Source organism: Acanthochromis polyacanthus, chromosome 9 (assembly GCF_021347895.1).
Source record: "Acanthochromis polyacanthus isolate Apoly-LR-REF ecotype Palm Island chromosome 9, KAUST_Apoly_ChrSc, whole genome shotgun sequence".
Classification (NCBI taxonomy): Eukaryota; Metazoa; Chordata; class Actinopteri; family Pomacentridae; genus Acanthochromis; species Acanthochromis polyacanthus.
In genome coordinates this window covers 34828558-34853536 of record NC_067121.1, presented here as the reverse complement: position 1 = coordinate 34853536, position 24979 = coordinate 34828558, and the positions used below count along the sequence as shown (strand labels likewise).

General features: G+C 39.6%; 2 protein-coding genes across 3 annotated transcripts in view; both read left to right on the top strand.

Moving 5' to 3' along the window:
• Positions 1–1180: 1180 nt before the first annotated feature.
• Positions 1181–4064, top strand: klf17 (Kruppel-like factor 17). Its single transcript, XM_022205125.2, has 3 exons — positions 1181–1505; positions 1613–2723; positions 2852–4064. Exons 1-3 carry the CDS (start codon positions 1440–1442, stop codon positions 3025–3027), a joined length of 1353 nt encoding a protein of 450 aa, XP_022060817.2. The 5' UTR covers positions 1181–1439; the 3' UTR covers positions 3028–4064.
• A 14621-nt stretch (positions 4065–18685) lies between these two features.
• slc6a9 (solute carrier family 6 member 9) overlaps positions 18686–24979 on the top strand; it is a 97379-nt gene continuing 91085 nt past the window's right edge. The window contains exons 1-2 of one of the 2 annotated variants that reach the window (XM_022205108.2): positions 18686–18813; positions 19437–19613. The gene's annotated coding sequence lies outside the window, so the exon portion shown is untranslated. Of the gene's footprint in view, positions 18814–18918; positions 19187–19436; positions 19614–24979 lie in introns of those variants that run through there. The other variant, XM_051953611.1, reaches the window with a different exon arrangement.

The following is a 24979-nucleotide window of genomic DNA, read 5'->3' as shown; positions in this document are numbered from 1 at the left end:
AAGGATCTAAATCTAAGGGATGAACAAATTCTCACGCATAGTTTCTTTTTCTTCGTTTTCTTCTTTTTATTGTCGTCAGCAGCTCTTAATTGCTCCCATCAGCACCCATCCACCTGTACATTACCATAGGAATGACTGCAGGGAAGGAGGAGGGATCATAAGAAGCACATCCTTTGTTGGCTCCCAGATTAACAGGTTACAGAGATGGGCCTAGAATGAGTCATGGCGCCAAACATTTGTGCTGGCGCTAAATATGCAGAGACCGATCAGGACGAATTAATGTGAAAGGCTTGTGTGCCTGTTTGCATTTGAAGAGGCACCAGCGTAACTGGGGGGAGTATTAGACTCGTTTAGGGGATTTTAAGGCCTGCAAACCTGTTGTTACCTCTCAAAATGAACCACGCTTTTGAATTATTTAAAAAACAACACACACACACACACACACACACACACACACACACACACACACACACACACACACACACACACACACACACACACACACACACGTTTGTTTTTCTATACCGGTGGGGACTTACCATTGACTCCCATTCATATCTAACTCCTAACCCTTACCCTAACCCTAACCTTAACCATCACCAAATCAATGCCTAACCCTAAACAAACGTTTTTGCACTTTTACATTTTTTATTAACAACAATATGGCCAAGAAAACGGTGTTGCCACCCGTGGGGACCTCATTTTAGGTCCCCACCGTAAGACAAGACCCCACCTTTATAGCAAATAGTCAGGTCAAAGTCCCCACCGGTATAGCAGAAACAAGTACACACACACACACACACACACACACACACACACACACACACACACACACACACACACACACACACACACACACACACACACACACACACAGGGATAACACATGCAAGCACTGGAGTTCTGACTGTTCATCTCGTTAGTCAGGTTTAGTGTCGCCCCCTGCACCTGCATCAGAGAAATTATTGGTTTTCTATGGGTGCCAAATTATATAAATCTTTGCGGTGGAGGTGAAATCGTAAATCTTAGACACTATGTCTTATTCGTGAATGGAAACGCAGGGTAGAAAGTTGGAATGTTTATGAGTGACTTTTTGGCAAAGTTAAAAAAATAACTCATGGATGTTTTCAAGAAATGTTTTTCACTGATGAACAATAAACAGATAATATTTATTCATTCACTCATAGCAAATGATGTACAGGCAAATTTCTTGGTTAGACTTCGTATGGCAGGTTGTGTTGGTTGTGGGGAGAAGGGGAAGCCACGCCTCCTGGTCTGCGTAAAGGAGCTATAAAAGACTCCGTCGGCACTGTTCATACTCACATCCTGAATCCTGGAAGGCTCCTCGACCAGTTTTAGGAAACATACGCTCTATGGACAGAGGATAGGGTCTTCGTCGAGTTTTAAATTCTTGCTTCTTTCACTCAGAAAAGCTGATCATGGCTGTGGCTGAAGCACTGATGCCAGCTGTGGCATCGTTCCCGAGCGTCAAAGCGATGGACAACGTAAGTGAAAATATTGTTATGTTATCATTTTTGCAACCTAGATTTAGTTCTGGTTACTGTTAGAGTTCGACTTAATCCTAATTTCATGTTTTCTGTTGCCTTTGCAGTTGTGCAGTGTGGAGGAGAGTGTGCGGAGAGGCGCAACAGGTGGCGCAGAAAACCTGCACATCGAAGGGGAGTTCAGCATCGTGCAATCTCCTGCTTTACCCCCCAAAGACGACGACGAGCTGGGGAAATTTGTGGACATCGAGTTTATTTTGTCAAACACCATCGGTGCTGTAAACAACAGCAACAGCAATGGGGATATTTCACCGACACAGCAGCAGCAGTGCGCGTATTCCCTGCCGGAGTCGCCGGAAAGCTGCTCCGGCGCTTCTGTGCCAGAATGCAGCGACCATACTCCCACTCATCTGGCTGCTCAGGGCTACCATGGCGCCGTAAACTTCACGGACTCCAGCCCGGTGCACAGTCTCATGGCGGAGCTTCTCACGCCTGAGATGGGCTACCCCGGGGAGAGTTCAGCGGACAAGGCGAGAGAGGGCAGGGAGTACACCGAACTGCGATCTTTAAACCGCATTCCATCAGCTCCTGTTCATCACCAAGTGGCTACGCCGTCTCCCTCCGGTGGATACAAAATCAAAACCGAGCCCGGGGATCAATCTTGTATGATGGCTGCTGCTGGGAACTTTATGGAACAAGTGTATGACAAGCATCAAATGCGCGCAATGCATCCAGCAGCTTTTACGCACCACCAAGCTGTGGTTCCTGGTGTGTTGCCGGCTTTCGGTGTTCCCCATATGCAGCACACCTCATCTCAGGGACGCACGGATTGCCACTTGGCGCAAATGAACTCTGCCGCGAGCACTCATCAGCATCCCAGTCAACACCATCTCCAAAATCAGTACGCTCCATATCACCAGCAGTACGTGCACCAGTCTGTGCCACAGTTCCAAGGACAGTACAACATGCGCAGAGAGCCGGCCCACGCTCAACAGCAGCACCGCCAGTCTTCTCTGCAGGGGATGATGCTCACTCCTCCCTCGTCGCCATCTTTGTTGGAGTTTTACGGGCACGACGAGGCGGGATGCATCAAGCAGAAGCGAGGCCGCAGGTCGTGGGCCAGAAAACGCGCCGCTACGCATAACTGCGAGTTTCCAGGCTGTGGAAAAACCTACACTAAGAGTTCTCATCTTAAAGCTCACATGAGGACGCACACAGGTGAGAAAATTTCTGAAACCAGAATATATCTATCTATCTTAGAGTTTGAACATGTTGCGGTAATCTTGTGTTGTTCATGCACTGTCATTCCTGTGATCTAACTGAAGTCTTGTGTTTGTGTCTCTCAGGTGAGAAGCCCTACCACTGTAACTGGGAAGGCTGTGGCTGGAAGTTCGCCAGGTCAGATGAGCTGACCCGTCATTTCAGAAAGCACACTGGACACAGGCCCTTTCAGTGTCACCTCTGTGAACGTGCCTTCTCTCGCTCAGATCACCTGGCTCTCCACATGAAGAGGCACATGTAGGCTACGCTGAACTCATGGACATTTCCATCTGTCCATCCTGCATCATGATCAGCATCCCACAAGAAGCATCAGGTGTTCTGATTGCTGGTCCCAGAAAGACTAAAACAAAGCATTCCTCTAGGGGCCTTCCTCGCCTCACTTTGCCTTATCGAGCTGCTGATGTTCAGCCATTTGATTTCAGTTGTTCCATGATGTTCAGAATTCAGCTTTTGGTTCTGTTTCTGCTAAAAAAAAATCCACGTTTGAACAAGAGATTCGTTTACGCTTTTATATGATGGCGTAGGTGTGTGATATCTTGGCAGAGAGACTGTACTCTGCCACATTTGAGGTAATACATTTGAGATGTCCATCACATTCAGCAGCGTGAAGTGCCTCCAGCGGTTGTTGTGCATATTTGAACATATAAGACTAAGCCTGGCTAAGTTATAGTAGTTTAGTATTGAAGACATTTCCTCACTTTGTCTTTAAAATAAGTTATAGGTTGCTGGTGAGTGCCTTAATAAGACTGCTTATTTGCTCACTGTGGGCAGGACCCAGACTTTTGCAGATTTACATTTGTAAATAGTATTTTTTTGCCATGTTTACATCTCATACCTTTGATACTACTCAAATCAGGTCAGGGTTGTAATGAAATCTCTTTACTCTATTTTTTTTTCTCAAGGCTGTTCATATAGAATACAGTATGGATGTTTATATATATATATATATATAGAGAGAGAGAGAAAGAAAGATATTTTCTACGGACTGTAGGCTAGGCCTATATTTTAGACATTTTATTTGGTTTTGTGAAGGTTTGGTGGAGCAATGCAAACAAATTCAGGTACTATTGTTCAGGATCCTAGATGACGGACTTTAATTCAAATGTTATTTACAGACACAAACATGAACTTTGTTGTTTCGCTTTTTTTTCCTTTTTTTTTTTTAAGAATGAAGAAATCCACTGCAACTGGTGGTTGAACTGCTGTACTTGAAACAGAAATGCAATTGTTTTTAATTGCGCTCAAGGGCTCCAAAATAAAAGTACTTTTGTGTCCACATTATGTCTGCTGTTGTGTATTTTCCCACTTGCACAAGTCATTTATTTCTACATCTGCTTCGAGATTATGCAGGTTTCAGGATGTTTCATTTCATTATATCCTAGTGCTGCCTGGCCAAATTCCACATTAACACAAAAGAGTTAGAAGACAAAGGATCCAGAGAAAGAGGTTAGCTAAGAAGAAGCGGGACACTGAGAGGACTGAAGAGAGTAGACAGGAGTACAAGGAGATGCAGCGTAAGGTGAAAGTAGAGGTGGCAAAGGCCAAACAAGGTGCTTACGATGACTTGTATGCTAGGTTGAACAGTAAGGACGGAGAGACTGACCTGTATAGGTTGGCAAGGCAGAGAGACAGAGATGGGAAGGACGTGCAGCAGGTTAGGGTGATAAAGGATAAGGATGGAAGTGTGTTGACAGGTGCCAATAGTGTGATTGGAAGATGGAAAGAGTACTTTGAAGAGTTGATGAACGAGGAAAATGAGAGAGAACGAAGAGTAGAAGAGGTGACTGTTGAGGACCAGGAAGTAGCAAAGACTAGTAAGGATGAAGTGAGGAGGGCATTGAAGAGGATGAAGAGTGGAAAGGCACTTGGTCCTGATGATATACCTGTGGAGGTATGGAAGTGTCTCGGAGAGGTAGCAGTAGAGTTTCTGACTGGGTTGTTCAACAGGATCTTAGATAGTGAGAAGATGCCCGAGGAATGGAGGAGAAGTGTGCTGGTGCCCATCTTTAAGAACAAGGGAGATGGGCAGAGTTGTGGCAACTACAGAGGAATAAAGCTGATGAGCCACACGATGAAGCTATGGGAAAGAGTAGTTGAAGCTAGGCTAAGGACAGAGGTGAACATCTGTGAGCAGCAGTATGGTTTCATGCCAAGAAAGAGTACAACAGATGCAATATTTGCTTTGAGGATGTTGATAGAGAAGTACAGAGAAGGTCAGAAGGAGCTGCATTGTGTCTTTGTAGATCTGGAGAAAGCTTATGACAGGCTGCCCAGAGAGGAACTGTGGTTTTGTATGAGGAAGTCTGGAGTGGCAGAGAAGTATGTTAGAGTGGTGCAGGACATGTATGAGGACTGTAAGACAGTGGTGAGGTGTGCTGTAGGAGTAACAGAGGAGTTCCCTGGTGTCAATGTAACACAGGTGGTAGAGATCTGCAAATTTGCACAGAAACTCATCTATCCTCTTACTATAGCCATGCAAAGTCCCAACTTCTAGCCATCACTGCATCATGCTCAATTTTACCCCCAAAAAACATGAACTTTGTTGTTTCGCTTTTTGTTTCTTTTTGTTTTTTAAGAATGAAGAAATCCACTGCAACTGGTGGTTGAACTGCTGTACTTGAAACAAAAATGCAATTGTTTTTAATTGCGCTCAAGGGCTCCAAAATAGAAGTACTTTTGTGTCTACATTATGTCTGCTGTTGTGTATTTTCCCACTTGCACAAGTCATTTATTTCTACATCTGCTTTGAGATTATGCAGGTTTCAGGATGTTTCATTTCATTATATCCTAGTGCTGCCTGGCCAAATTCCACATTAACACAAAAGAGTTAGAAGACAAAGGATACTGCAGCTCATGACAAAGCTTGCAGATATACTGTAATTTAGGATTTTGTGGTAATATATTTGCCTCATAGCAACTCTCTGCTGTCTATTGACGGGGGTTCATTTTTATTCCAAAATGAAACTGCAAGTGTTCCGTATTTTTATATTATTTTCAGGGACTTTGCGATATGAAAATGAGAGAACCTGAACATGTTGCAGCTGTAGTCGAAAGTCTTTGGACATCACAAGATCTACAATTACTATACAAACATTTTTCATCACCGAGGAGCAGTTAGAGATTGCCATCAGGTCTCCAGAGAAAGGTCTTGCTATGTGAGATTAGGTGCCTGAGAAGCTTTGCATCACTGTTTAGGAAAGACTGCCCTCTTGTGGTTACCTCAAGTAAAAGCCTGTTCAGTAAACTGATTCAGAAGTGTGCAGTTTCCTCTTGTGTTGCTTCTCATGTTTCATTGCTTAAAGTAAGCTGACTGTCATCTAATTGGTTGTACGGTAATGCTGGGTGATACTTCTTTCTCTCTTATATGGCTAAATTGCTCTATTTCTGCAGAAAGAAACTTGGATACAGCATGCAGCACACTAAGGTAGGGAAGAAAAATTCACAACGTTAGAATGCAGCCTCTAAATATTCCGAAAAAACAGAATCCTCACCTGTGAAAACTGTTTTGGCCTCAGGAAATCAATACAAAAAACACACAGAAAAATACTAAACTAACAGAAACTAACCATGTCCTATCGCATATCAAGGACAAGTCACGCAGAACCATTGCAGCTCTTCTGGTCTGATGAGAGGTTTTCTTTGCTTTTTTCTTGTACACAATAAAAAACACAAACACTGCAAGAATTTTAGAATTATGAATATCACCATAAATTGCATGTGTGTGTAATATATACAGCAACACTATCTTATATAATATAATTAATAGTCATAAAATAATGAAATGACAATTGTTTGCATTAGTTTATCAAAGCTGAAAACACACATTTCTGATACTGAGTTTAATTTTAAAATTCTTTTTGTCTTTTGATTTATTTTATTGGTGTACTGTGTGCCAAGACTCTGGAAATATCAAAGTTTGGTTCATGTAGAAAACCCAGTCTCCTGCAGAGAATGCATTCCTTTGTCATTGCTGGATTTCCCCCACTAGGTGTCCTTCTTGGTTTAGTTTCCACCTGTGACTGAACAGCCCGTTACTATCTGCTAATTGGGTTTGCTTGCTGTTTTAATTCATAACACTTGTCATCTGTGTGAGAGTTCAAGCTGTTTGAGTTCTTTTGTAGAATTTGTACTCTTTGTCTTCTTACACTAATAAACACAGAGACAAAATTACTGAAGGCTCTTGTCTATTTTGTTTTGGAATCTACCCTTTCAGTAAGTGAAGTCACAACGGACTCTCTTGTTTTTCTTTCACATATTGTCGATGGAATGATGTGTTCTGATTGAGCAGAGAAAACTGAGCATTACACACGGGTAACATACCCTTAACCCTTGTGTTGTCTCAGGGTCAAAAATGACAGGGTCACTATGTTAAATAGCAGAGAAAAACCCCTAAGTGACCCTTTTTCAACTTGAAATTCAATGACTTTTCCTAAAGTGACCCCAACATTAGAAAAAAGTGAAACATTGTCTTTGTTAGTATTTTCATCAAAGCTCCACACCACCAGTGCACAAAGACTGTCTTAGGGTCATTTTTGCCTCAGCAGTTAAAATCACACTCACAGTGGACTAAACACACCCACATCACACACACAAAGACACACAGAGACACAGGCGCGCATGCACACATTCGCTGAGAAATTGAGATTACGTGTGCTGCTGATTGATCTCAGAAAAACTTCAACTTTCATGTGCGCTGCTGTTTCCTTTCAAATAATGCATTTAAAGCTACTTTCTGCAAAATTCTGATACCTTCTTAGGACAAAAAAAATGTTTACACCAACACAGTACCTTTAGCAGCAATCATAAGTGATAGTAAACCTCTACTTTAGTAAGGAAAGCAGTTAGAACATGCAAGATGTGATAAAAACGAGTGGTGTCCACTGATTAAATACAATCTTTCTGTCTCAGACATTCACAAAGCCCGTGATGCACAACAGGTTGTTTCTTCATGTAAAACAGATTTTGGGTTGGAAATTCAATCAAACTGGTTTACTTTAGAGGCTCAGTGGGCGCAGATCATTTAACAGGATGTTAAGACAACACAAGGGTTAAACATGCATAGTTTAAATATGCCTTCTACTTGTAGTATTAGTATTGGTGTTACTAATGGTTTTCAGAACCATGACAGTGTGAATCATGTTGTAAATTTGTCGTTGATAGATTAAAATCATTATGAGAGCAAACCATTCTGAATATCTGTAAACAGATCTTTTTTTTTTTTAGCATCCAAGCATATCCAAAAAAAGAAAAAGAAAATCACATTTCGAGGGAGCTAAAGGAACCAAAGCTAACACAGCTTTGATTTTAGTCCTCTATTTTCTGTGCCAGGATGTTGGACTAAGACGGCACACTCTGAGGAAACTTGGGCAAAACATCTCTGAAATAGAATTCTGTATAAAGTCCTGAAATCTGTGTAAACCTGCTGTTTTGCAGGAATGCAAATCGTCAGTTCAGCTTTCTGGCGGGGCTAAAGTGGAGACGCCTTTCCTAAACACCTTTCCTTTCTCCTTCCTTGCCTTGTCTTTCTCCCTGCTTGCCTTTCAGGCATTCTCATGATTATCATATCCATCCATCCATTCTCTATACACCGCTTTATCCTCACTAGGGTCACGGGTGGTGCCAGAGCCTATCCCAGCTTAGTCGGCCGAAATGATTATCATGTATTAAGATAATCATGCCACATTAGAGAACAATGCCTGAAAGGTCAATAGTGTACTTTACAAGTGAAAATAGCCTTGATTAGGGGAAAACATGTCATGGCACAGACATGCAGCACGACAATTTTGAACATGCATTTTGAACTTTTAGTGTCCTTGCAGTGTGACATATTTTCCAAACATATTGACAGCAGTGCTTGACATGGAAAAACAGAGTACTGGTGTTCTTATTCACATGTAGCCAGCAGCTGCAACTGGCATTTATTAGCACATCTGCTTGTTATATTACAAATTCCTACAGTGAATTAAAGCAAGCAGATGATCTTGATGTTCACACCAGCAATCATTTTTATTATTAAAGTATTACTTGACTGACTATGAACAGGTTGGGACCTTCACTTTTGAAGTCTTCAGGTCAGGATGATATTCCTGTCTTGACCTCCACAGACCCTCCTATCTGACCCATGAACCACCACTACAATCCTCCTTCCAGTAAAACAGTTTATCCATTGATGGGCCTAAGAATAAATGGCTCTATGCAGAACAGAATGAGGCATGAACAAACAAGATTCACTGAATAGAATTTGGTATATAGAACCTTTATGTAAAATTAACATTGGCATAATTCCAATTTTTTTAGAACATATAAATTGCAGAAAATAATTAAACATGAAACTAAGCTTTGACTCTGCTGCTCGGTCACGAGTCAGGTCCTCAGAGTTGTATGCAAGAGATGTAACTAGACGTTGTGAGATTAGATATTCATTGTTATTTTACAGTAATGTGTGTCTGTAAGAAGTGTGATGGCCATGTATTGTTGGACTGGTCTCCAAAAATGTGGTGGCAAGTTTCATTTTGTCATGCACCTGTGAAAGCATGTCTGCAGCAGTTTTGTAAGACATTAGTGTCTATTTAACATCTATGCCACTTTCATGAGACACAAATTTACAGAACACAGTGACACATGCATATCAAAAGATTCACACCCAGCTGGCACATCAAGTTAACTGGATTGGTACTCTATGCAACTACACTACTCTATGCAACTACACTACTCTATGCAACTACACTACTCTATGCACCTACACAATGAATAGACCATCTCAATGGTCTTGGGCCTGCTTATCTCTCAGAGCAGTTTTTACCTTATGAACCTTCGTGGACCCTGCACTGCTCCAGCAGCCGCACCCCTGAAGCCAGAACAAAGACTCAAGGTGAGGTGTCCATCCAATTTTACGGCATTCGCCTCTGGAACGACCTGCCAAAGGACCTCAGGGCCGCAGAGAACGTTCATGTTTTTAACAGCAGGCTCAGGACCCACCTTTATAGTCTAGCCTTTAACTGATATTTCTTCTTCGCCGAGTTTTACATTTTTTTATTTCACCTGGTTCGTCTGTACCCAGCCCGAGGGAGGGGGTGTGAATGGGTACAAGGTGAAGCATTGTTTTTAACCATTTTTAATCTGTAAAGCACTTTGGACTGCAATTTCCTGTATAAAAAGTGCTATATCAATAAAGTTTGATTTGATTTGATACTGTTCAAAAATTTGGGTTCACCCAAGCAACTTCATATTTTCCATGAAAATGCAAACTTTCATTTATGTGCTAACATAATTACACAAGGGTTTTCTAATCTTCAATTAGTCTTTCAACACAATTAGCTAAACACAATGTAGCATTAGAACAGAGGAGTGATGGTTGCTGGAAATGTTCCTCTGTACCCCTATGGAGATATTCCGTTTAAAATCAGCCGTTTCCAGCTAGAATAGTCATTTACCACATTAACAATGTCTCCTCTGATTAACTTATTGTTATCTTCATTGAAAAAAAGCTCCTCTTTTAAAAATAAGGACATTTCTAAGTGACCCCAAACTTTTGAACAGTAGTATAGCTGCCCCATTCTTCCTGGAAAATTTGTGGATGCTTTTCTCGTTACTTAGGTTAACAACTAACAAAGCAAGCAAATGTCAATAACAGAGAGTCAAATAGTGCCTCCTGGGTAATTATGTTTATCTGAGGCCATTATTAATCTCCCAGTAAACCTGGTATGGAGCCAGTAGCTTGTACAAACTGCCTCTGTGTAGGAAAAATTCACAGTACGTTACAGAGTGCAACACAGAAGTGTCGGTAATGGAAAAGAGTGCGTACCAGCCACTTGGAGAGGAATGTTTTAGTGTTTCTATATCTGATTTTGAAAGCTCAAACTGCCTGCCACACGTTCACCTTCTGAGCCATTCTCCTCATCCTTTGGTTGGAAGTTTGACAGCCTTTGGAGAAATGCCAAATTAAATTTCAATCCGAGTGTACCGGAGCATTCAGTCCTTATCGTTCTGTATACAAATCTCCTGACAAGGATTAGACTTATCTTCTAAGCAACATGTAGAGAATAATAATTAGCAGAAACAGCTTTTAAGTATCTGTTTTGCCTATTTTTTTTGCAGTATAGAGACACAATAAAAGTGGAAAAATGGTGTGCTTCAAAGCCTGCTGCTAACATCACCTTCAGTCCTGAAATCAGCTGATTAGAGTCAGTTTCAGACATGGCTGCACCATCCGATGGGCTCTTTGGCTGTAACGTGACAGTCTGGAAATGAATTCCCAGCATCTACCTGCCAACCAGCTTACACTGCACCCAGTCTCAGAAAGGCTGCTCCGTGCTGGTGTCTTGAGCTGTGCCAGTTGAGTATCATGGGTAATTACCGGTAAGTGTTCTCCAAAATCTGACGAAGACTGTTCCAAAGACTTTTTGTTTCTTTCAGTCATTCTTGTTGGGCCTGTTCCCTTGGAGAAATTTTCTTTAGGAGACACTATCAGGACCAGTTGCCCCTGAGAACACCAACATCTGCACCATGTTAAATGGTAAGAGGGTGAGTTATAGCCAAAGAGTAAATATACTGAAGTATCTCAAAGTCTTCTTCACAAATGAGAGTAAAATAGAACTTGAGATTGACAGACTGATTGTGCAGCATCAGTAGTAATGCAGGCATTGTACTCAAACGTTGAGGTAGAGATGGAACTGCACTAAAAGGTAAAGCTTTTGATTCACTCCTCAATTTACGATTCACCTCTCATCTATGGTCATGAGCTTTGAGCAGAGAGCCAAATAATGAGGTTGCAAATACCGTATTTTCGACACTATAAGGCGAATTGGAGTATAAGGCGCACCTTCAATGAATGGCCTATTTGAAAACTGTTTTCATATATAGGGCCCACCACATTATAAGGCGCATAGAATGGAAGCTACAAGACGAAGCCTTTTCTGACCCCGGTTAGGGTGGAGGTTTTTGTTTTTTACAGCAGCCCCTGTTGGGGGTTGGGAGGTGTGCAGGGCTCTGTTTAAGCTTTCCCTCGGTTTTAGTTTTTACAATATCCACATCTGGCATGGAAGTTTCTATTTTTTACAGTGGTCCCTATTGAGTTTGGGAGAAGTACAAAGCTCTGTTTAAACTCCCCCAAGCCGGATAGAGAAACCCCACCGTCAAGACTGGTTTTCTCTGTCGGTCTCAAGGTTGTCTCTCTTCCAGCTGTGTAGTCCTGAGTCATGGTGTCGCTCTCATAGACATAATAAAGAGTAGAGGCCGCTCGGGGTGCTGCACAGTGAGAAATACGGCCGCCATCTTGGTCCGGTCACCCGCTCCACTCAGCACTGTTTGACAGCACATTTAATCCATCTTAACTCTGAATATTAAACTGATTTTCACGCGTTTTTATTTAGATTTTTTGGTGCAAACGTCATACATGTAGTCATGATATAGGACAAATGGTTCGGCGTATTTTAATATTCATAGCGGGGATCCTGCTGATGCAAATTTAGTTCAGAAAATGTTTCTTTGTTTATTCCATTTCAAATCATCAGGAACCTTCTGCTTAATCATCCTTAATTTGCTATATTTAAAATGGTATCTGTGAAATTTAGGTACTAGTTAAGATATTTAAAAAAATAAAGAAATGCCTGTCTACCCACTTTCAGCAAATTTTAGCTGCACATTAGAATTTGAGGCTATGTTTAAACAACAATATTTCAGGATTTATCAGAGATAATACTCCAAAATGTTTCACTGTTGTTATCTATCCTATTGGACAAGTAGATTAAGTAGTCTGCGATTAAAAATATTTTAACCCATAATGAGTTAAAATATGACAAAAAAAACCCAAAACAAACTGAAGCCATCATGAAAAGTCTCATAACAAAAAAAAAAAGGATCATGTAAGAATCTTACAATGATATTTTCTGAACCACATGTCACAAAATAGAAAACAAAGTATCTAAAATATTTTTTTTAAATATGAAATACTAGATCACAATCATTTTAATTCAATAGACAAGCTATGACAAGCTGTAATACTAAAATTACAATTATTGGTAGACAGTCTAATCTAATGCTTTTTTTTGCTAATTTTGGGCTGGTTGAGCAGAAATTCTCCTAAACTTTTGATGATTTAACATGGGATGACTGTGTGTCTTTCTAGAGGGCAGTTACAAACAACAGCTGTTGTCGTAACCACACCTATTAGAATGACTTTACTGTTTAGTCAGTGACACCCATCTTGGGAGTTTGCCTGATGCTTTGGTATCTGATCCATTCTGAAACAGGAGAATTCTACAGTGTTGTAAGTCCCAACACAAACAACAACGTCATAAGTCAATCTCAGAGGGATTATAGAACAAAAATATGTGATATATGATATGTGATATGTGTTATATAGCAATAGTAAACCCTCACTGCTCCCAGTGAGGTGCTGCCCTCAAGTGGTCACTTCTAATACAAAGGTTCAGGAATATACATTTGAAAAACACAATCACTCCTCTCCTTCGGAACCCTAACAGACCAGTATTCATCGTTCAACATCAAAGAATGTATAAAGGACATATTTAAAGAAACAACCAACTTATAAAAATGTATAAAGAAAAGACATTTTACCTAAAAAAAAAATCAACCCATCATTCTTCTAAATGAGGCACTCTTCTGATTTTTACACTGTTTCAAAATTATAGGAGATAAAAAGTAAAAAAGTAAGAATTTGGTTAGTTCACACATTCATTAGGTTACAGCACATAGCATTATAAATCACAGGTTATAACATCATACCGTGCTGTCTCATTTTGCTACCACTCCTTCATAATCCCATCCTTATGGCTGACTAGGGGATCCCACATCCACGAATACTGACATGAGCAATGTTTTAAATGCAATGTATTTCTAAAATCAACAATATGATGTACTGAAGCAGTGACTAGTTAACATCAGTGTATTAGTATTCTGTGTGAGTGCATTTATGTGTTGTCAAGGAGGCAAAGCTACGTGTGCCCCTGTAGCTTTGTTTGCATAACCCAAGGGATTCTGGGTTTTGTCAACTGTCACTAGGTCAGTAGTCATACTCCACAAGCAGTGAGTGAGTGTCTGGACCTGACCATAAAATCCAACAGTCCAAATATGTAAATAAGTCTGCTTTAACGTATTTGCTTTATTTATAACATCAGTGGAAGTCAAACATCTGTGAGTCGCATATAGAAACTTACATTTTGAAGGGGCTTTTTCTCAAACATGCCACTCCCTAAACACTCAAATATTATCTTTATGGGTCAGACAGAGGGCATGGGAATACTCCTACTTCTACAGCAGACAGGAGAAGTAACTTTCAACTGTCTGAAAATGCAGTACTATCTTGTCATAATGATGCAGAAAATGAAAATTAACTCTATTCTCATGTCAAATTCCAGTGCAAAAATACCTCTGCAGGAAAACGCTATCCTGTATACATTCTGAGTTTATACAGCATCACACATGATCCTGTGGTTTCCATTGCAACATGTAGAACAGTCACAGTACAGTGAATGTAAGCCGGTTATCGCTGACCAAACATGGGTTTAAAGCATGCTCAGTCGTCCATGTCCTTCACTGTTGTTGTGCTGTATTTGTCAGCTGGACAAACTTGCTCTCCACATGCTGTAGTTATTGTTATTATTCTCTTAAACTACAAATACCAACCCCAGTAAAACATAACCTCTTTCTTATGAAATCATTAGCATCTTTTCAAGAATGTAAAAAGTTAGTGGTTGTGTCAGCATCTTAAAGCTGCACTAGTCCATGCTTTGATAATAAGAATTCATCAAATAACTAGATGGAATATAGAAATGAAGTCAAATAGTCCTCCCAGGAGTTGATGGAGATGAAGCAAGAGCTAAAAAGGAGACTGAACTTTGTGCAGACTGTTGTTTTTGAACAAAAATTAAAGTGATTATATGTCCATATGAATATTTCCTGTGTGAAGTGGCAATAAAATAACAAATAAATTGATTAATGCAGCTTTAAATTATATATACATACACTAAGAGTCAAAAGTTTGGAAATGCTTCATCATTCAATGTTTTTTTTATTTATTTTTACTACTTTCTACATTGTAGATACATACTGAAGATGTCAAAACTATGAAGATATATGGAATTATGTAGCAAACAATCAATTGTGAAATATGTTTTATATTTTAGATTCCTTAAAACAGCCACCCTTTGCTTTGATGACAGCTTTGCAAACCCTTGGACTTCTATCAATGAGCTTCATGAGGTAGTGATCTGAAATTGTTTTCACTTCACAGGTGTGCTTTGTCAAGGTTGATTTGTGGAATTTCTTGCCTTCTTAATGGGGTTGGGACCATCACTTGTGTTGTGCAGAAGTCAGGTTGGTACACAGAACCAATCAGCTAAGTAAAGAGAAACGACAGTCCGTCATTACTTTAAGAACTGAAGGTCAGTCAGTCTGGAAAATTGCACAACCTTTGAATATATCTCCAAGTACAAAAACCACCAAGCGCTACAAGGAAACTGGTTCACGAGGGCCACCGCGGGAAATGAAGACCAAGAGTCACCTCTACTGCTGAGGGTTCATCCAAGTCAACAGTCTCAGAAATGTTAAGTGAACAGCACTTCAGATTAGAGCCCAGATAAATGCCACACAGAGTTCTAGTAGCAGACACATCTCTACATCAACTGACCAATCAGGCCTTTATGGTCAAATAGCTGCTATGAAACCACTACTAAGGAAAATCAACCAGCAGAAGAGATTTGTTTGGGCCAAGAAACACAAGGAATGGACATTAGACCAGCGGAAATCCGTGCTTTGGTCTGAAGTTTGAGATCTTTGGTACCAGCCATGTCTTCGTGTGACTCAGTAAAGGTGAATGGATGATCTCTTCACGCATGGTTCCCACCGTGAAGCATGGAGGAGGAAGCGTGATGGTGTGCACGTGCTTTGCAGTCTCAGAAATGTTAAGTTAACAGCACTTCAGATTAGAGCCCAGACAAATGCCACACAGAGTTCTAGCAGCAGACACATCTCTACATTTGATAACATATATCAAAAGTGTATATACAAATTTGATATACATATATCAAATTTGTATATACACACACATACATATAAATGTATAAAATATCCTAATCACCTCTAATTGGTCCAGTTCCATTCATCTGTGGTTCCTCTATATTTACAGTAAGGATTTTATTTTTATCAGTGTGACTCCCTTTCTTTTCTTTAAACTTCAACTTATGTAAATGGTTTTTGACACGTCTTTCAATTTACATAACTCTTCACACACCTCATGGCATGGCAAAATCTTATCTTTCCTATGTGTGAAAAATGCCACCTGTATGGGTTTTCTGACTCTCAGTTATGGAATGTGGCATATGTTTCTTTATGTCCCAGAAATAACCTCATCGAAGAAAAAAAAATGAAACTGAAACTAAGCTCAACTGAAGAACCAGCAGGACAATAAATAGCGAAGAAACAATCTGAAGTTTGAAGGAAGCTGAACCCACAGAGCTTTGGCCTCTTTCTGTTGCAGGAAATATGTTTACGGCGGTGCAAAAGTGCAGGAAGCCCTCCTCTTCTGATAAGAGTATCTTGTTAAGAGTTCCCACACTTTTTTACTTTTGCATGTTCTTGTCATTGGGATACATTTAGTTTTTAACTTTTAAATGACTTTTTTGGATTTTGTAATAATGCTTCGAGTTTATGGTCTTAACTTAAACATATTTGAAAAATAATAAAACTTATGCTTTCAGGAATTGTTGGAAAAGACTGCCTTGAATTCTTGGCACAGAGACCGAAACTTTTTAAAATGATGTTTTAATTTGCTGTGGTATTCATGAGATGAATTGTGTTTCTCACTGCTATTGATTAAGGAGGCAGTGATGAACACATTTTCAGATGGTTTATTGAAGTGCATCTACGATAGTGGCATTAAGAAATGCTTCACTTCAAGTAAAAGTCCCGCTTTCAACATCCCATTTGGTATGTGGATAAATTACCAAAAATAAAAATTCAGCAGAAAAGAATGGCTTCTCAGATAGATCTTTGCCATTTTCTATATGTATGTACAAGTTTGTGTTAAACGTAAAATAAAACGATGAACAAAACCAGTGTATTTTCAGAACCAAAAAAGGCTTTGTCTTGTTCATATAGGACACATCATCCAAATATTCACAGTGTTGATTTGAGATATTATGTGCGACATCAACAAAGGTTCACTTGTTACGAGGACGCATCACCTGGGAACTTATCCTGCACACCAGATCTGTTCCAAAGCAGAATATATTTGTGATGAAAGACCAGCGTGTACAAAACTTCACCTACAGACAATCGTTTTTTTTGGAAAATGGCATCACTATTCCTAAAAGATGCTGAGAGATTTGTAGAGAATGTCCAAACTATTTTCTTGCGCTGACAAACACAGATAAGAAGGGTAAAGATTCTTAGTCTTAGTTGCTCTATTTTTGATTCATTTATTGTTCTGTTCTGACTAGAGCAAGAAATGTCAAAGCTATTTGATTGTTCTTTGGGCCTTTATATAAAGACACAATCCTAAAACGGAAACTGAATTAAGCACTAAAGCCATTTGTTGACCTCATTACCTTTACAATAAGCTTACTTACTGGTTTGAATTATGCTTTTGAATGCTGCTTTACTTGCTTTAAAGATGATTTAACACAGCCAGGGCTGCAACTCACAGAAAAAAAATAATTGTCTCATACACTAAAAGAACAGGTTACATCCAACCTTCATATTTAATGGATAACAGCCACCTATCCTTAACGGCTCTGGCTGCAGCCTGTTTAGCCAGTATTATATTTCACGATTATAGCTGGTTCTTCTTGAGAGAAATATGTGAATCTGCTCGTGTTTGCTGTTTATCAGAGGCACCATCAGCGTGAACCATGCCTCACAAAAAGTGTAGATTGCACAAGAGTTATGACCAAGAATTTGGATAAAGCTGGAAGGGGTAACAAAACTGCCTCAAATAGTTTAGCTAGCTGCCCATAAATGGGATGATTTATCACTGTGGCATGTCTGGCTACAAGTAAGAATGGAAGATTCCATGAGCACAAGACAGAAAATACTCAACAACATAAAAATAGCAGCTCAGCCTTACAGCTGAAGTCTTACAGGAATCATTGCTGGTTAACATCTCAATTTATGACGCCATTACACACAAAAAATAGATATTATGATGTGAAGAATCAAGCTACTGTCCTGCAAAATGCCACAAACTTAAGGTGCTTTAAGTTCTCCAAAACGCACTGACACTTTACAATGCTACTCCAATGGACGTAAGACTGAGTATTTATTTATTTATTTATTTTAGAAGAACAAGCAGGACTGCAGCATGAAAACATCATGACGGTGGAGAATAGTGAAGCTTTGCGGTTTGGGGCTGCTTTGCTGATTCTGAGCCTGGATAGCTTGTCATCATTGAAGATAAGATGAAGTCCAAATTTGATCAGGGATGATGGTATAGTGGCTGTCCAGGAATCAGACAACAGAACAACTTCATAAAAAGAAAATCTGCCCTTTCGTGGGACTGAGCTGGAGCTGAGACCTTATTCCCAATAAAGGATAGATATAGACACAATAGAGCAGTTTCCCTTATTTCTCCTTTCATTTTTTGTCAATTGGTGGACACTTGCAACTTAGATGAAGATCAAATTACATTTTATAACCCATTTAAGCTCGCCTTAAACTACTCCACCATAATGTTGACTGCTTATTTCTCTGACACATCGTCTAGTATGTACAAAAAATAAAAACATACAGACAGGTTAACACAACTTGGCTGCATGACAAAATGTCAAATGTAATGACAGCAATAGCTTATAACCACATTGGATTCTGATTTTCCATATTCCTAAAATATCATTTCAAATGTAAATGCTCATTTACATATCATCCCTGAGACATTGTCCACCACCACAAATGCTGGAAGTCTCCACCTCCCTCCTCTCACCCCCAGCATCTGACCATCATCACGCCTGCCTCCTCCTCCTCCTCCTCCTCGTTCCCAACAGCCCTCCAACCTGATCGCTCCACAAGCAAGGTAAAAGCCCGCATGTTGCATGAAAAAAGAAGTGCCATCATCCATCCCCCCCCCCCCCCCTCGGCTGCATTTATCATTCTGTTCTCCGCGGAAGCTTCCATGTCTCACCGCTGCACCTCCACTCCACAGACCCACGGGCTACCACACCTGTCTGGAGACCATCGCATTCACCCCCATGTCTTTATGCACTGGACTGAAATCGCATTATCATCAGAATACACTGTGCAGGATAGTGCGCCGGATCTTGCATGCGAGGAGAAGATGGGACAATATGAAGGGTCTGTGAGAGGAATGGTTGCGGCAGCGCCACAACAAAAGAACGAGCAACACACGCATCCATCCAGTGAACACGTGTAGCTTCACCAATCATGCTGTATGTAGAGGAGACAAGAGCAGGTGGAACAACCTCCACCCTCACAGCACGAGCATGCATTTGGCTCTCAAGTTTGGGTGTTTTTCTCAACAAATTTAAAGCGCAATCTGGCTCGGGATGATTACTTCCCGCATTTGCATGTAATTAGTAGTAAATGAGATCATGCAAATTGCACCACAGTGGGGCATCAGGGTGAGATGAAGTGGTGATGCAGCCTTCTACAGGTTGTGTGTCCTTTTTATCCCCACAGAGAGTCCTCACATGTTGCTGCCCCTCCGCCCATGTCGGAGTAGAAGAGGGAGGGCTTTAAGGAGGAGCTGTTACCCCGGCGGTGACCGACGCGCTAAAGGTGATGCAACTTCCAATAGCCCAAAAATTGGCGGAAAAAACCCCCCATCGCGGCAGACTCCTGTCAAGAGACTTCAAGGTAAGGCAGCTTCTGATCGAAATAAAAGTACCCATTTTTTTTGTTCTGTGGTGTTCTGAGCTTCATAATGAGCGGGGACAGCGTGGACTATAACGTGCTTCAATCCTCTTAAAGGAGCAGCTCTCTGTTTTATGTTGAGACCATAAATATGTCAAACAGAGTGGCTATAAGTCAAAGAGGGGAAATTAGTCAACATGTGTCCAGGAGGTGTTGTGTTTTCTGTGTTTAACGTGACCACTGGGTGCTTAATTGATAGGAGGAAGATGCAGGATGTTTTAAAGCAGTTATTTCTGGGCTGCAGGGGGAACCACGTGGCAGTGGTCAGGGCCTCCCTCTTGTTATGACTCCGCTTAAGGAGGAAGAGGAGAAGGTGGGGGGGTTTCAGATGAAGGATGGTGAAATATTCCTCCTTAAACATATCCTGTCTTGTCATGTTCTTCATGTCAGGTCAGGGGTGAGATCTGTGTCAGCAGGATACACTGTAAAAAATGTTGCTTCTGAACAATTTATGGCAAAATACTGACAATGACTGGTCAAATCACAGAGGGGGGAAATGAAACTGCATGTTGATTGTAAAACAAAAACCCTCTATTTTAATAAATTGTAGCATCTTGTTTTACAGCGTTTGACTGTAAAATCACACAGTTTTTAAGGTTTCTAAATGTGCAAAAAAACAAACAATATTTTACAGACACTTACAGTAATTGAATGAAAATTATGTCTATTATGGATTTTCCAATGGTAAATGATTTTTGTGAATTTTTATTTTACAGATATTTCCTGTTTTGTTAAATTACAGATAATAGCAAGTAAAATTGCAGATTTTCTTTACATGTTTATAAAAAAACAGGCAAAAACTAATGCCTACCATAATGTCCACTCTAAAAATCTGTATGTTCATAAATAGTAATTTGTTCTTTCACAGCATTCGGCTATAATATTGCATTACTTTTCCTGTATTTAAATCAGCATAAAATGTCTTGTATTAGAAAAATGCCTTTTATAAGAAATTGTATGTATATTAAGAATTGAAACTGTTATTTCTTTGATTACAGATAACAAGTAAAATCACAGTTTTATAAAACATATTTACTTTAAAAAAAAACAGGCAAAAACTAATGCCTGTAAACTATAATGTCGATATTCAAAAATATGGACCACCACAAAATTACACTATATTTTTCTGTATTTAAATCAGTAATAATATGTCATTTTATATGTACGTTTGTATATACATATATATAAGGGATGTGCGCCACTAGTCATTTAATTGTTGAACCGCCTACTCATTTATTAAACATTTAGTATTTTACTAGTCGGTTAAACGCTAGTGTATAACAGGTTACAAATTTGATAATCAAATAATTGTTCAAGTCAGATTTTAGGCAAAAACTGCAAAAATTAATTAGTTCTTTTTTTCTAAAATGTGAGCATTTGCTACCTCTATGGAATGACAAGAGTGCCATAATAAATGATAAATCTGTTAAAAAAATAAGGAAATAAATGTGTAAATATAAAGAGGAATAAATAAAAAGAATGAAAATAATATGGAACTATAAAGATAAATTATGTCTTTGCTTTTTCCTGTTTCGTTTTTCCATTTTGTCATTGCTTTTTCATTTTTTCCTTGCTTTTGCCATTTTTCCTTTGCATTTATTTGATGGACTGAACTTTCAATCAAATGGCTCTCTGCTATATTTCATTTTAAATTCACCATCTTTAAGTTTGTAACTATTGCTTGAACAAAAAGATATTCAGATATGTCATCTTGGGAAAATGTTTTGAGCATGTATACATTAAATGAACAACTGAGAGAAAAATTAGCTGATTATTTGACGCTAAAAATTGTCATTAGTTGCAAGAGTGATCAGTATCACAGGGTTCCTATAGCTGTTCCTATGTAAATGCAGCCTAAATCCCACTATCAGAAAAGAAAGAATGTTCCACTTGTATTCCTGTAACATAATCAAACAGGTTGACTGAATGGTAAAGTAGGGTATGTCAACAGAAGTTGTGCATGCATGAGTGGTAGGAGCTCAGCCCCCTGTACAGGGACACACTGCCCTCTTCCTACGTCCTCATCCACACACAGGATGCCTTTATTTCTTCAGCTCCACACTTTTCTGTACTTGCTTTATACAGTGCTCTGAGGGCTGCACATTTTGGCAGCGTATGGTTACCCTACTTACATGAGTGTCTGAAAAGCATTAAAAAGTAACAAAGTGTGTATTTTGGAGGATGTTATGGGCTAATGTAATGTTCGGCTACATCTGAAAATGTAGAAGAAATGCAACAAATACTTTCTTTAGACTAATGTACGTTGCTCCATCACAAATTAGGAAATTGAAGTGAAGAGCAATAAGGTCATATTTAATATTTCTAGGACTGTAGTCGACCAAAGAAAACATTGGTCGACTGAAATGTACCAACTCTTCAACTAATCAGTTGGTGAGGGGGAAATAAAATCAGCATGTTTTCTTTAGATGGACCAAATCAGAGTCACTCTACCTACAAGCTTTATTAGCCTAAATTAATTAGCGAATATCTATAGCAATTTAAACCACTTAAACCTGGTTATTTTTACTGAAAGGACAACAGACTAGGTCCAGACCATTGTGCATCTGCCTAGATTCATACAACTTCTAGGACTAGAACTTAATCAACTGGTGATTCCAGCATAACAACTACTGAGGAATATAACGCAAACAAGTCAACAAGGTTTTTGGTGATATGCCTTCAACGCTGATTTTTACCCTAGACTTTTTGGCCACCAGTCTTAGACATGGCATCATTTGGTTTACAGCCAACTCTGAGTAAGAATTCAGTCGATATTAGATAAGTAAGACTGAGCAGTACCCATTCTAGTGTGCAAGTTCAAAGTCGTGAAAATGCAGTGATGCTCACAGCTAGCCTATTCTTACTAAAATAATGGATTTATTGTAGAAGGTTATTGATGTAGAACTTCTCTCCTTTTGAAAGTAACATCAACAATTGGTCAGAAGAGAGCTCATTGACCAACTAATCGACATGCCCTCCTAAAGATTATAGCCTTTAATGTTATTACAGTAATTTTGCAGCGAATGTAGACTAAACTTAGTCATGGGTAGACAAAGCATCAACAGTTGAATTGATTGCTTTCACACTTTGATGCACAACATGGGTCAACAAATATGGGTATCTTTTGACCCATGTTGCACATCAAAGGGTTAACGAAGAAAAATGATGCTTAGAGTTAAACTGATAGCTGTCTTTTATCATGTCACATTTTAGAAATATTAAGTTTCTGTTCACTTTATCTGTAATCATCTGGGATTTACCAAAGATTTTATATGGTTTGATTGAGCGGCAAATACGAAGAGCTCCACCCTTTGTAAGTCTTGAAACTTATACTGTGACAGACTTCAGGTTACGTACAAAACCTTTTGGCGACTAAATAAATTGAGGAATGAGGCTGACACTATTTAAGCAAAAGTTAATCCACAGTACATAGTTGATCTTTAAATCCTGTTTTGATGGCTTTACTTGAACATTTGAACCGTTCATGGAAAGAATGAGGAACCAGCTATTATCAGTGAGATCAGTCGCCAGTTCATTGACTGACAGGTTTCTCTGCAGAGACGGTACAGGATGGAACTTTTAACACAAAGGAAGTGGTAAAGTCACTTCCACCTTGGTGTCACATTGAAGTCAGGGAAAGATGTCGGTACATGATTCACAGGTTGAAACCTCAGCTTTGTCATTCTCTTCATTGACCTACACCTTCATTTGCACATCCTCCGTGACGCTAAAGCATGCCTGGAATTCACACGAGATAAAAGGTGATGCTTACAGTGGTAAACCAACTACGAATTAGCATGCAAAACTGTATTTCAGTTTCACTTAGCAAATAGCTACGGTCTTCATTTGCTGTCACCAGCAGCAGTCAGCTACAAAAGCCCTGATAAAGCTATTGTTAACTGCTCAGAACCAAACTGCAGAGAGACAAAGTTAACAAACCAGCTGGTAAACATAGAGAAGAACTTAGGTGTCAGTACAGGCAAAGGTGTGGTCAAAACGAGGACAAAGCTTTACATTCGTCAGGTGAGTAGAACAGGCCTTCAAACTAACACTGATGTTGGTCTGCGATTGCTGGATGAGCAAATAGTTGACTGTTTGCTCACACACATGTCATATAGAAGCATTATGAGGTGGTGATGTGCCAGTGCTTTGTTCAATACTTGTGTTGCTGCCTGATGGTGTCAAAATTGCAGGTAAAAGGTTTAAACGACAAGATTAAAACTTGAAACGATTTCAGATTGAAAGTTTGTATGATATTTGTAGTAGCATCAGATATCTATTATAGTGGTATTTTCCTGTGGGCTCTCAGATATGTCAGTGTTATTTTAGTGCAGGATTGGTTGAGACATGTCTGGATGTCTGGAATGCCTAAATGTAGGATGAGAGCAGAAGAGGGGATTCAGGGAGGTATACTGGAAGAATGACAGGAATATTAAAGAAAACGGAAGGAATCATATGCATATTAGCGTAATACAGTGCAATAATACAACCAAGTTAGCTGTGATGTCACTATTCTTTGGTTTTAATAGGCAGTTGTGTTGATCACACTTCTTTAAATTGAAGACAGTGCTGCTGCTCAGTTACACATGAAGCTCCACTCTGAAGAGAAAAAGAGAAAAGAATATTAGGAAAGGAGCAGGATGGAGTTGATTCCGGCTACAGTATATGCTGCCTTCACTAGGGGGCAGTGAGGTACAGCTCAGCTTTGTTGTTTGGTGTTTGTTCCAACAGCGCAATACCTGAGATGTTTCAATCATGGAGCAGCTTCTGAACACAGGCTAATTGGAACTGCTATCTGGTCTGATTCAGTAATCCATTCATCAGTAATCATTCAATTCAGAAACAGCTCACCTGGCTAGAAAACCACCCAATCTGGCAACTCTACCTGGGTTTTGCATCCTCGCATGTGACAGAGCATAACATGAGGGTATTTAAGTACAGGTTTTCTTTGCTCACAAAACATATGAAGGAAGATTGCTTTCATATGGGTTTTTCATTTAAGGGAATTCTCGAAAAATTTGAGAATATACCTTTTGCTTTGATTAAAGTTTTAAGATTGAAATTGCATTTTGCACTTCCAAGTACAGAGTTGCATCACAATGTGTTGTGTAGTTTAAAGACTGAAAACAGGAAGAAACTGCTGAACTGTGTCTGACTAGAGAAAAATAGTCCTGCAAACATATCTAAAGTGACTTATTTACACAGTTCTTGTGTGCTCGTCTGTGCACAAACAGAAATACGGAAATCAGATTATTTAGCAAGATTAATGTGGTGGAATTTGTTAGTGTCAGACTTAGAAAACACAAAAG

What these genes read in the sequence shown, in the direction of transcription:
- klf17 (XM_022205125.2), top strand. Translation starts at nt 1,440, where the DNA reads ATGGCTGTGGCTGAAGCACTGATGCCAGCTGTGGCATCGTTCCCGAGC. An exon ending in GCGTCAAAGCGATGGACAAC is followed by an intron (nt 1,506 to 1,612) that starts GTAAGTGAAAAT and finishes TTGCCTTTGCAG; the next exon opens with TTGTGCAGTGTGGAGGAGAG. An exon ending in TCACATGAGGACGCACACAG is followed by an intron (nt 2,724 to 2,851) that starts GTGAGAAAATTT and finishes TGTGTCTCTCAG; the next exon opens with GTGAGAAGCCCTACCACTGT.